Genomic DNA, 11,193 nt, shown 5'->3' with positions numbered 1-11,193 from the left:
TGTGCCCCCCCCCCCCCACCCAGAGTCTGGCATAATAAGCACAAGGTAGGTACTCAAAAAATATGTGGGAGCCAAAGACCTTGTCCTTGAACTCATGGGTTTAGGCTGTCAGAGTGGACGAAACTGTTCCTAAACTTCTCCTGCAATTGTCAAGATAAGCAATACAACCTTGAAAGGGCTTCCTCAAAGTTAACTTATATTTCTACTGCTACAGCTAGCTGGCCTCTTGAATGAAATGGAGACCAGCCCTGCCGGCAAAGTCCCTAAGACAAGGAAGGAACTTTACACTTGAAGACACAAGACTAATTTGTTTATTAGGTGCGTTCTATAAGTTGAGGAGGGAAATTTTTGGCAAATAAATAAATAAATAAATAATCAGGTAAATGAAGGCTTTTAGGGCAAAGAAGGAGCTCAGGAAGAGGAACGAAGCGTAGTCTTTGCATAGTTCTAAATGAACAGAAGGTGGCAGCCGTAGGCAACGTGGATTCGCGGCAGAAATGCAGCACTTGCAAAAACCAGGGACAGGAGGCTTTGAGAAGAGGTCAGAAGGTGACTAACTATTTCTTTATCATAGAGACCATGGTGTGGCACGTTCGTCCTCTCTACTGGGTCGCGGGATGCAGCATCTTACATGATTTGCCTGGGCATCCCATATCCGGTCATGCCTGCCTGGGAGGCCCCCTTGTTGCTGCCCATCTGCAGGCCTATTACGTTCTGTCCCTGGCGAAGCTGCTCCTCTGAAAATCCTCTCCGATTCTGCTGGGCTTTCCTGGGCAGAGGGAGTGAGATGAAACAATGTCATTCTGTTTTCAAAACTTTTCCAAGATATGCAGTTACACAGGCTCTTCTGGGGGTCACCAAATAGAAGGGCAGGCCTTATACAGAACTATAGTCCTGCCATGAACTATGGCCCTACCCTGGGCTATGATCCTATCCTGGGCTATGGCCCTACCCTGGCCTTGGCCCTACCCTGGGCAGTGATCCTACCCTGGGCTATGGCCCTACCCTGGGCTATGATCCTATGAAATATTGCCCTTCCCTGGGCTATGGTCCTACCACAAACGGGCCCTGCCATGAAACACGACCTCTCGACATCTTAGAAGCTCAGGTGATTTTCCAGAATTTCCACAGCAAAGAACAAGTGCTGCCTCTCTGGATACTTTACTCTCAGACAGCTTTCCTGTCCCCCCTTCTCACAGTTACCTCAAGCCCTTGTGAAAATTAAAATCAGCTCTTCTTACAAATCATGTCACTAATCCTACTCCACCTTCCCTGTATGGGGCCAAGGATTAATGTCCCACTTTAAAGCTGAGGGATGTAGGTGTTAGGAGGGGAAATTTCCTACTCTAGACCAGAGGTTTGCAAACGTTGGTGAAGAGCCAGATAGTAAATAATGTTGGTTTTATGGGCCACATAGACCATGGTAGATCACTAACAAAATGGGGGCTAAAACCAGGGTTTCAATTGGCCGATATCTAGGAGCTTTTCAGACCAGGTTCATTTAAAATGTCACAAGCTGGTACCTTTACATAACTGTCAAGAAGAGGAGGGGATTAGGGGAATGAAGAGTCAATTATCTGCTACAACGTGCTCTTTTCATCTCTCACTGAGCTAGGGGTGGAGTTTAAGCATCCTTGCTACCCCTCTCCCCAAAAAAAGACAAACAACAAAGCAAATAATCTCTTTAGGGAAAGGCCCTTTACTGCCTCCTCCGAGGGTGATGGACAGCGCTATCAATGGATACGCTGGGGTGACAGGACTGTCTCAGGACTCTCCTGGCAAATAAAACATGCTTTCCCTTCATTACGTGAGGAAAATAGTTAAATAAATAAGTAGATTCAGGGCTACTTGGCTCCTAGTGAAACCAAGTTCAAATCTCAAGAGAGACATAACCTGGGCAGAGCTGGAGGATCCAGGTATCTAGTAGGAAAAGCCCAACGACTTCTGCCCCAGGTGGTATATTGGCCTGAACAAGCAGCATTCGTCTTTCCTTGCTCCGGGGGATTCGGTTATGGGGCTGGGAGTGCTTGTTGCTAGGCTGGACTTTGTGTCAAAACAGCCTCCGGGGAGCTACAAGGCTTCAGATGCTCGTTCTTGTTAAAATCATCCTCTGCCTGGGGAGGGAGAGGGTGTGTGGCTGGGAAGGGATTTTTACCTGTGAAACCAGGATGGCTCTCCCCGGTAGCAGCCATCATCCTTGGTGATTGCAACGCTGCCTAGAGCCATCAGGGTCCTCTGCACGGCCGCCATGTCCTTCCCTGGAAGCCGAAGGAGAGATTAAAGCCAAGCATGTGTCAGGGCCAAGGAAGAGGGAAGGATGGGGCTGGACCTCTGGGAAGAAAGTTCTCATAGGAGGCTGTAGGCGAGCACATTCAAGGGAAAGGGATACAAGATACTCCTCAAAGTGGCCTGAAGACAACCACGGCCAAGCTTCTCAGAAAGGAGCAAAAAATCCCCTGGCTAATTGTTCTCTCTATGGTACATGCCAGAGATAGTGAGTTTCTAATCCATTCACAGTTGCTACATGAACAACACATTCCAAACACTGAGCAGCTCAGACAGCGGTAGGTCCCTGCCCTAAGCAGAGGCCCCGGCCTCTGGTGCGTTCTACAGGCCGTGGTAAGGGGAGGTGCTGTGGGTAAGCTGGCATGAGGTCTGCACAAGAGGATTTTCGTAAGGACTGGAAAGAAAAAAGGAAACCGGAAAGAAATTTACTGGTGGGTTAACTACACCAAAGCCCAGGTGGCTTCTTTCTTTTACTTTATCTGGGTTAAAAGGGTCTAAAATCACCCATGTGCATCAAATTGAGTCTTCACTTGGCTTTTTTAGGCTGGAGGCCCGGCAGATGAAGAAAAGCAAATCAACACAGAGCACTCCAACATGACACAATGAGAAGCTCTTCATTTCGTGCTGCTTGAGAAGAGCTAAAGGGAGACAGTAAATAAATGGCTTTGTGTGTGTGTGTGTGTTTGTGTGTGTGTATGTGTGTGTGTGTGAGGAGAGAGAGAGAGAGAGATGTGTGGTGTGCTCCCTCACACAGTGGAGGGGGACATTGTCACCCGAGGAGCCCAGGGACCCTTCATCCACTGGGCTACAAGGCAGCCTCCTCTTCCTATCCTTTCTCCCCTCCCCGCTTCCAGCGGACCGACGTGTCCTGGACAAGGAAAGGGAAAGATGCTACTGTGTGGTTAGCCCCGCAATTTAGAACCAGATCGAAGGTCCACGCACGAGTGTGGAGTGCAAAAGCTAAAGGGCTAGGCTGGGGGAGGGTGGCTGCATTCAGCCTGGCAGGGGCTGTGAAAGTCAAGGGCAAACATTGAAGGTCCTCTTGAGACCGAGTGAACCATCTGTAATCTCCGGCTGGGCTGCTGCAGCCCGGTCACCGGGGAATACAGAATTACAGGGGAAAGGCAGACAGAAAGTGAGAATGGAGCATAACTCTAACAAAATAAACAATTAGGGCCCACAGAGGAAGTCCAGGTCAGGATGTCCATTTACTCAAAGAGGAGAGAGAGACAGCAGATCCTTCTTTCCTTGCTCTCTCCCCATCCCCCGTCCCACATTAACCACAGGATGATTTCCTGGATCCTGAGGCCCTGTGGGATGGATTGATGGATACAAGGATGAGAGGTTCTCAGTGCAGAGCCCCCCAGGAGCAAGGAACAGCTGGGGTGGTGGAGAAAGGAGGATCGGGGCAGCAGATGGAAGGAGGAGGGCACAAGGGATACTGAGAAGGCAGAGAGAGGAAACGCAGAGGAGGTTATGAGAATGATCTTTCTCTTCCGCAGATGAAAAGCATTTCTGTAATTGTCACTGTATTACAGGATACATTTTTTTTTTTTTTGATAGAACTGGCATGAAGATATTCTGAAGGATCACCGTGGGAAGAGATAGGAAGAAGATTTGCTTTCAAGCAGTGAGTCATTAAAGAGAACCTCAAGAAACTATGAAGCACATGGAAGCTTAGGAAGGTCCAGGTACATCACTCATCTCTACTCATCTCTACGTAAAGCACACCAGAAATCTGTTTCTGGTGGTTGGAAATAGCGCGCATTTGGCATGTCCAGGATCTGGGGAAATGTGGAGCCTGGCACCTGGCAACCAGCCACAGATACTACCCTGGAGACCGGGGTGGGAAGCAAACTCTGTTAAGCCAAAGACCCAGTCCCCACCACATATGGCTAATGCATATATATCTGCATGAACCCAGAAAGGACACAGGGAATTAAGTTGGGGGCAAGGGTAAGATATCCAGGCCCCCTGACCTATAAATCTCACCCCACCCTCATCCTGGGAGAGTGCAAAAGGGAGTAATTGCACCATTGGGGCAGAAGAAGCTGGGAAGGAGGCATTAGACAGGAACAAACTGGAAAAGCTTTTTTTTTTTAAAGAAAGGGCCAGAGACAAGAGATTTGTTATAAATGATAGGCTAGACACTTTATTATAAGTGACCTTGCCCCTGTGGACTTGATATGATTCCTCCCAATGTGTGGATGGAAAAATTAACTCAGGGAGGTTAATTAATTTCCCAGAGCCACCCAACAAGTGAATCAGGGCCCAGATCTAGCTCAGGTCTGTCTGAACTCAAAGCCTCTAATCAGTCCAGGAGGCCACAATGCCATCTCCCATGGGTCCCCAGCACAGGTTGGTTGGGAGGCACGGTGCTCAGTGATCAGGAATGACCTGAAGGGTGGCAGTGGCTGCTTCAGTGCCAGGCCAGAGGGAGGCACTGGAGGGATACAAATGGGGACTAGTTCTTGGGCCCCCACAAAATCTGGGGCACAAACTTCAAGTGACCATAAGTCTATGTTTTGTCTGGAATAATTTCTCAAGGTCTCACCCTAAAGAAGATGAAAGCAAAAGCAAGCAGTCGGGGTCCAGAGCCCCCCATTCAGTTTTCCCATCAAGTTAAAATAATTATTGTCAAGATTCTAAATAACGTAACAAACAGAAATCTGCTTTCTGTAACCAGTTCATGTCTAGTTCATTTTCTAATAGACATTCCTTGGAAAGAATTCCAGTGTTTTGGGCTAACCAAATGGGAGGAGGGTCTCTTTCCAGCCTCATTTCTCTTGCCAGTTCAGAAGCCCAGATCAAGTGCTGTTGGGTAGAAGGGGCGATTTGTGGAGACTGAATCCTGTAGCTGAGGGTCAAAAATTGAAATGTCTGAAGGAGCAGTGAGATGAGGGAAGATCTGTGAAGTGAGCCAGTTATAAGGCAACGAAAGCTGAACTTGTATCACAACAATGTGTGCCATCTGCCTAGAACCCAGCCTCCTGCAGAACATGGTTTCCCAAGCTTCTGGGACTACTTATGGGATGGGGTTGGAAGGCCTTTTTAAAAATATGCAATTTGAGGTCATCCCTGGACAGACTGATTTGGCAGTCCTGGGGTGGGGCCTGGGAGTTTGTCTTTTTAATAATCTCTCCATGTGATTCATGCCATCAGACAATTTTGAGATACATGGGTTTCACCTGGTGACTCCCAACTGGACTGAGCAGAAGAATTACCTGAGGATCTTGAAAATTCAGATTCTGGGACAATATCCTGCGATGATTCTGATGCAGCCAGATGCATAAGCAAGCACTGCCCCAGTACCTCAGCTTTTAATTTTTAAAAGCATCCCAATGTCTGGCATGTGGTAGGCACGAAATAAAAGTTGTTAAGCAGTAATTCCTTGCTTCAGAGCTATTGTCCACAAAGTCAGAAGTCGCATCGATAGTTAAAGGGCTCTGATACAAGTTGGGAGCCTGCTCAGAGCTCCAGCAGCCTGGAATCTCTTTGTTCCCTGAAAGGTACCCCCAGAAACTTTGGCAAGACAGCTTGAAAACTGCTGCTCAAGCTAGTTTTCCAAGAAGAACAGTTCTAAAGAATTAGGTGTTGGGAATTTTCTAGATGCTGGGAACGCAGGAATGAGACTGAGTCTGGGTGGTGATCTACAAAGGAGACCGCTGGAAGTGATACACGAAAGAGAGGGGTCAAATTTACACTAACAGCTCAGGATTTCAATCAGGTTCCTGGACTCTTCTAGCTCTCTATCATGGGGGGAAGCTAATATTAGACTCGAAGTTGTAAAAAGAGATGGTGGCAGAGTAGCTTTCCTTGTCAGAACCTCAGATAGCAACTGACACTTTGACTGGACAGTACTGTATTCCCTGTTTATTGCATTATCACAAAGCAATGTCTCCCCAAGTGTGGTCTTACACTCCAGCTACTAAATGGTCATCTCGGGCTTCCCTGGTGGCGCAGTGGTTGAGAATCTGCCTGCTAATGCAGGGGACACGGGTTCGAGCCCTGGACTGGGAAGATCCCACATGCCGCGGAGCAGCTAGGCCCGTGAGCCACAACTACTGAGCCTGCGCGTCTGGAGCCTGTGCTCCGCAGCAAGAGAGGCCGCGATAGTGAGAGCCCACGCACCGCGATGAAGAGTGGCCCCCGCTTGCCACAACTAGAGAAAGCCCTCGCACAGAAACGAAGACCCAACACAGCAAAAATAAATAAATAAATTAATTAATTAAAAAAATAAAATAAAATAAATGGTCATCTCTGGGGAGAGGGACCAAGGGTTCTGCATTATAAGTACCCCTTGCCCCGACCTAGGAATTCTTAGTGCCCATGAAGTTTGAAGACTTTTACCACAGAGATACTTGAACAAGGATTTTGTTCCCTTAATTTCTTTTTATTACTTTCATGCTATCTTACACATGTCTTTGGGAAGAAAAAATAAAAAGAAGGGTAAAGACTGGTGGCGCAGTGGTTGGGAGTCCGCCTGCCGATGCAGGGGGGATGCAGGTTCGTGCCCAGGTCTGGGAGGATCCCGCATGCCGCGGAGCGGCTGGGCCCATGAGCCATGGCCGCTGGGCCTGCGCGTCCGGAGCCTGTGCTCCGCAATGGGAGAGGCCACAGCAGTGAGAGGCCCACGTACCGAAAAAAAAAAAGAAGAGTAAAGAGAAAGAAAAAGGCCAGAGAAGTCACATCTGGGCGGACACTCTACTTTCAATACTAAAAATCAGTCTTACATTCAAAACTCTTTGCTTTGGAGTTACTTCTATTTTCCACTAGTCTTGACTCAAACTTGTAACTCTTAGAATACTTTTTTTTTTTTTTTCATCTTTCTGGGACTTACAGAGAAAGCGGTCAGTGGATGAAGAAACCACTTCTTATTTCCCTGAGTAATAACTTAGGCATAGCCCCCAATTCTCCACTCAGAGTAGAAAAACTATTGCTTTGGATAAGGGAGAAATGTCAGAGGGTAGGTTGGGCTGCTCTGTGGGCTTTATGAATTTTTGTTGCTTGCCTCCCTGGAGAAAATCTGTAAGGAAATGGTTCTCATAGTGGGGTTCCCAGGCCAGCAGAAGCAGCATCACCTGTGAATTGGTAAGAAATGCAAATTCCTAGGCCCTACCCCAGACTTAATATCTCTGAACCTCTGGGGCTGGGGTCCAGCAATCTGCGTTTTAACAAGCCTACCAGTAGATTCCGATGCACACTGCAGTTGGAGGACCACCGCTGCAGGAAGAGCCCACCAAACTCAAGTGTGGTGTGAACAGCGCTTGCAGGAAATGCGGTGAAGGCTGCACTGAGAGAAAAGGAGGCTTCAGGCGGCAGGCATTTCTGTACTATCTTGAGTCACTACAGGTACCGTACAATATCCCAAAACAGCTCTCACATTGGGTGAAATGTCTCTTCTGTTCTTGCTATTGAGGAATGACACATACAGTGACACCTCCCAGAGGACATATTTGGACCTTCCAGGCACTCTACGTCCCCAGTATAAACCAGCCTCCCCAACACCCAGTCATCAAGGAGGGGAACGGGGAGGCAGGACAAGACCATGTGTCCTGGATCCTTGTCGGCAGGATTATGGAGAACAGCAATCAGAGTTGATTGATCTTTGAGTCTTGCCTGCTCTGACATTCTAGAATTCTAGGTGGCTAATGCTCGTTGCCTGGTTATGCATGGGAACCAAAAAGGCTAGTTGCTGATGGACTAACAACAGAGGAGAAAAAAGCCAACATTTATTAGGTGTCTCTTAGCCGGGCATTGTGCTAGGCATTTTATACAGTTAATCCTTGCAAGAACCCTGCAAGGGAGGTGCTGTTTACAGGGAAGGGAACTGAGGCTCTGCAAAGCTCAGCAGCTTAACCAAGGTCATGTAGCTAGTATGTAGCTAGTTTCCAAAACTCATGCTCTTTCCACAGTACCACGATCCCTGGGTCTAGAATTGACAAAGCAATACTATATCATGAGGAAAAACATAAAGGGTGATGACCACGACGTGGAAAAAAGTCAATAAGGAGACCCATAAAGGTGGCCCCTCGTTTTGGAGAATGGTCAATGAGGTGAAGGCACCTCAGATGACAGGGAGGGCAAAGGTCATCCAGGCAACCCTACCAGCTGCTGTGTGAGGCACTTCATAAAGTCCGTCCGTTCTGAGACAGAATATGTGCCCTTACAGCCTTGCTCCTGCCGCCCTTATTTTCTATTAGTCTTAAAAAAAAAATAGGCCAATGATAATAGTAATTTGAACATTGCTACCATATATTATGGTCTGTTCTTTCCAGCACTGTGTTTGTTTGTTTGTTTTTGCGGTACGCGGGCCTCTCATTGTTGTGGCCTCTCCCGTTGCGGCGCACAGGCTCCGGACGCGCAGGCTCAGCGGCCATGGCTCACGGGCCCAGCCGCTCCGCGGCATGCGGGATTTTCCCGGGCCGGGGCACGAACCCGCGTCCCCTGCATCGGCAGGCGGACTCTCAACCACTGCGCCACCAGGGAAGCCCTGTGTTAAGCACTTTTAATGCATTATCTCATTTAGCCCCATATCAACCCTGTGAAATAGACACGATTATTCCCATTTTACAGCTGAGAAAACGGAAGCTTAGAAAAGTTCATTGATAGGTGGTGAAGCAGAGGTTTGAACGGAGTGGTCTAACTTAGGAGCCTGCACTCTCCCACCTTCAGGGTAAGCTTTCTTTGCAGGCTTTCTGACCAGCACACTCACTCGCTCTCACGAGAGTGAGACACACACACACACACACACACCCCTCCTTTTCTGTCTCCTCCCTTTCTCTCCTTCCCCCTCTCCCTCCACCGAAGAGACGCTGAAAGCTAACCTCCGTTGTGCTCTCCTGAGTCGCAGCTGAGATGGCCCCACCCACCCTTTCCAGGTTCTCAGGGCGAATCCCAAAGTAACCTGCCCGGCGTCCACCTTCTCTCATCCATGAGAAAGACCTCTCCAGTCCCCTTCCACGGCTCTAAGCTGCCCTCACTTCTCCCCCATCACTGAAGCGAACTGGTCACCCCAGCTTCCTCTGAGGGGAACTCCAGGAGCCTTGTCTATATCTCTGAGGTTGGGTTGATTTTTAGGCCATTCAGCCCTGGGTTCCTTCTTAAAGCCTTGAACCTTTTATTCTGGTTGCCCCTGAGTCCATTCCAAACATTTCGCCCTGCATCTAAAAAGGGTTTCAGGAGAGAGGGTACATCTGGGGCGCCTGCCTGTCTAAACAACTGAAGATAAATGAGAAGGCATTTGGTGAGCCCTGGCTCCTGCGGCGTTATTCATCTGCAACGTAAGAGCAGCACAGAGTCATGGGCAGCCATGGGCAAGCAGAGCCCTACTTAGGAAGGTGCCAAGCAGGGGTGATGGGAGACCGAGAGCTGCTGAGCATAAAATGCCTGCAGAGGAGGTGGAGAAGTTCCCAGGCAAGGAGGGCTGGACACTCAGAGCCGCAGCCACCGTGACCACAGTGCACGGGATCAGGAGTGAATGTGAGTAATCTGAAATTTGAGGACAGCATTAAAACCACAGCCCAGGTGCAGAAGAGTAGGAAGAATGTGAGACTAAGCTAAGGGGATGGCCAGTCCAATAGCTGAGCACACAAACGTGGACAACCTCACACGCGCACAGGCACGTCAACACATGCCAGCCCGCCCAGTGGCATCCCTTTGATTCCAGCTTACTCATCCCTAAATTCACGGGTGACAAGCAGCTCTGGCAGAAGGATCCAGCCTCGCACTTCTCCATACTGCTGTTCTATGGGTCTCAGTGCTGGGCTCGCCCAAGGCCGCCGTCCCTCCCCGTTTCTCTGCTCAAAGCAACCCACTTTCCTGTCTCTTGCTTCACTGTATGGTCACCAGCTCCAGCCTGAGCTGCAGACAGTGCACTTGGGGGATGTCAAGTATCCCCTCCAGCAAATAGAATGAATCTCCCAAACCTCAATCCTGAGTTGCCTCTCCATGGAGGGGGCCGCCAGGCCCTGGTGCCTCTAGAGGCCATTTGGACCCTCCGAAGCAGCTGTTCTATTGCCAGCTGTCCTGCCTATAGCATCTCAGCCACAACACCCTGGGAGTGGTCTCCTTCCTTATTTCCTTTAAAGCCCCATCTTTCTGTGCCCTGAGAATGAGACCCCTCAGTGTCTGCCTTGTTCCCTTGTTCTAAGAGCATCACCCTGCCCTGGAGCCCATCTGTCCACCACCCCATCTCAGGCTCCTGCAGTCACACTGATGCCTCTCAACTTCCCTCTTCCCTAAGAGGTAACTGACACACAGGGCTGGGGCAGGTGGTGTAGACTTCCACCTACTCTGCTTATCAGGGACCTTTGTTTCCTATCCTCCTCCCCTTCACTACCAGCACCTCCTGGGTGTAAAGTTCACCCGTGTGGTCTTTGGATAAAGGGGAAAGGCAAGCAAAGCATCCTCAACACAGAAAAGCACCCTCGGGATCCCCATCTCCCATAGCTCTCCCAGTTTCTTCCTCCTCGTATATACCTCCTGTACTTGGGGGGGGGGGTCTCACTGGGACCCCTTCCATTCATATAAACTTCCAAGTACCGAGTCTCTAACCTTCCGTCCCACACAGCCCTGAATCATCCTCCCCCTACTCTTCATCTCATCAGTCACTGTTATGACTCAACAGCACACTCATGGTGTAGGAAACAGCATCCTGGCCAAAGCATGGCATGGCAGACTAGTTAAGGCCCTACTCTTTGGCATCACAGAGCCTGGGTTTGAGTCCTGGCTCTGCTAATTACTAGCCAGTCGTATGATCTATACGAGTGATAATGGGCGAGCTCCAGTTTCATCATCTATAAAATGGGGAAATTCTTAACACCCACCTCCTGGAATTGTTAGGAGAATTGATTGGCGTTATGCAGAAAGGCATGAGTACCATGCCTAGTGTAGAGGAATATATCA

At 49.1% G+C, this 11,193-nt stretch overlaps 1 protein-coding gene across 3 annotated transcripts in view; it reads right to left on the bottom strand.

Moving 5' to 3' along the window:
* Positions 1-288: 288 nt before the first annotated feature.
* The window catches only part of TAGLN3 (transgelin 3), a 14,428-nt gene continuing 3,523 nt past the window's right edge, over positions 289-11,193 (bottom strand). Inside the window, exons 4-5 of one of the 3 annotated variants that reach the window (XM_007469152.1) lie at positions 2,156-2,258; positions 289-769 (exon numbers count right to left, since the gene is read on the bottom strand). In XM_007469152.1, the coding sequence (XP_007469214.1) occupies positions 628-769; positions 2,156-2,258 (245 nt within the window). In that variant the 3' untranslated portion in view covers positions 289-627. The remainder of the gene's footprint in view (positions 770-2,155; positions 2,259-11,193) is intronic. The other 2 variants (XM_007469153.1, XM_007469154.1) reach the window with 2 other exon arrangements.

This window comes from Lipotes vexillifer, unplaced genomic scaffold (assembly GCF_000442215.2).
Source record: "Lipotes vexillifer unplaced genomic scaffold, Lipotes_vexillifer_v1.1 scaffold679, whole genome shotgun sequence".
In the NCBI taxonomy this organism is placed as follows: Eukaryota; Metazoa; Chordata; class Mammalia; order Artiodactyla; family Lipotidae; genus Lipotes; species Lipotes vexillifer.
Note: the sequence above shows the minus strand (reverse complement) of the source record. Positions and strands in the feature narration are given on the sequence as shown.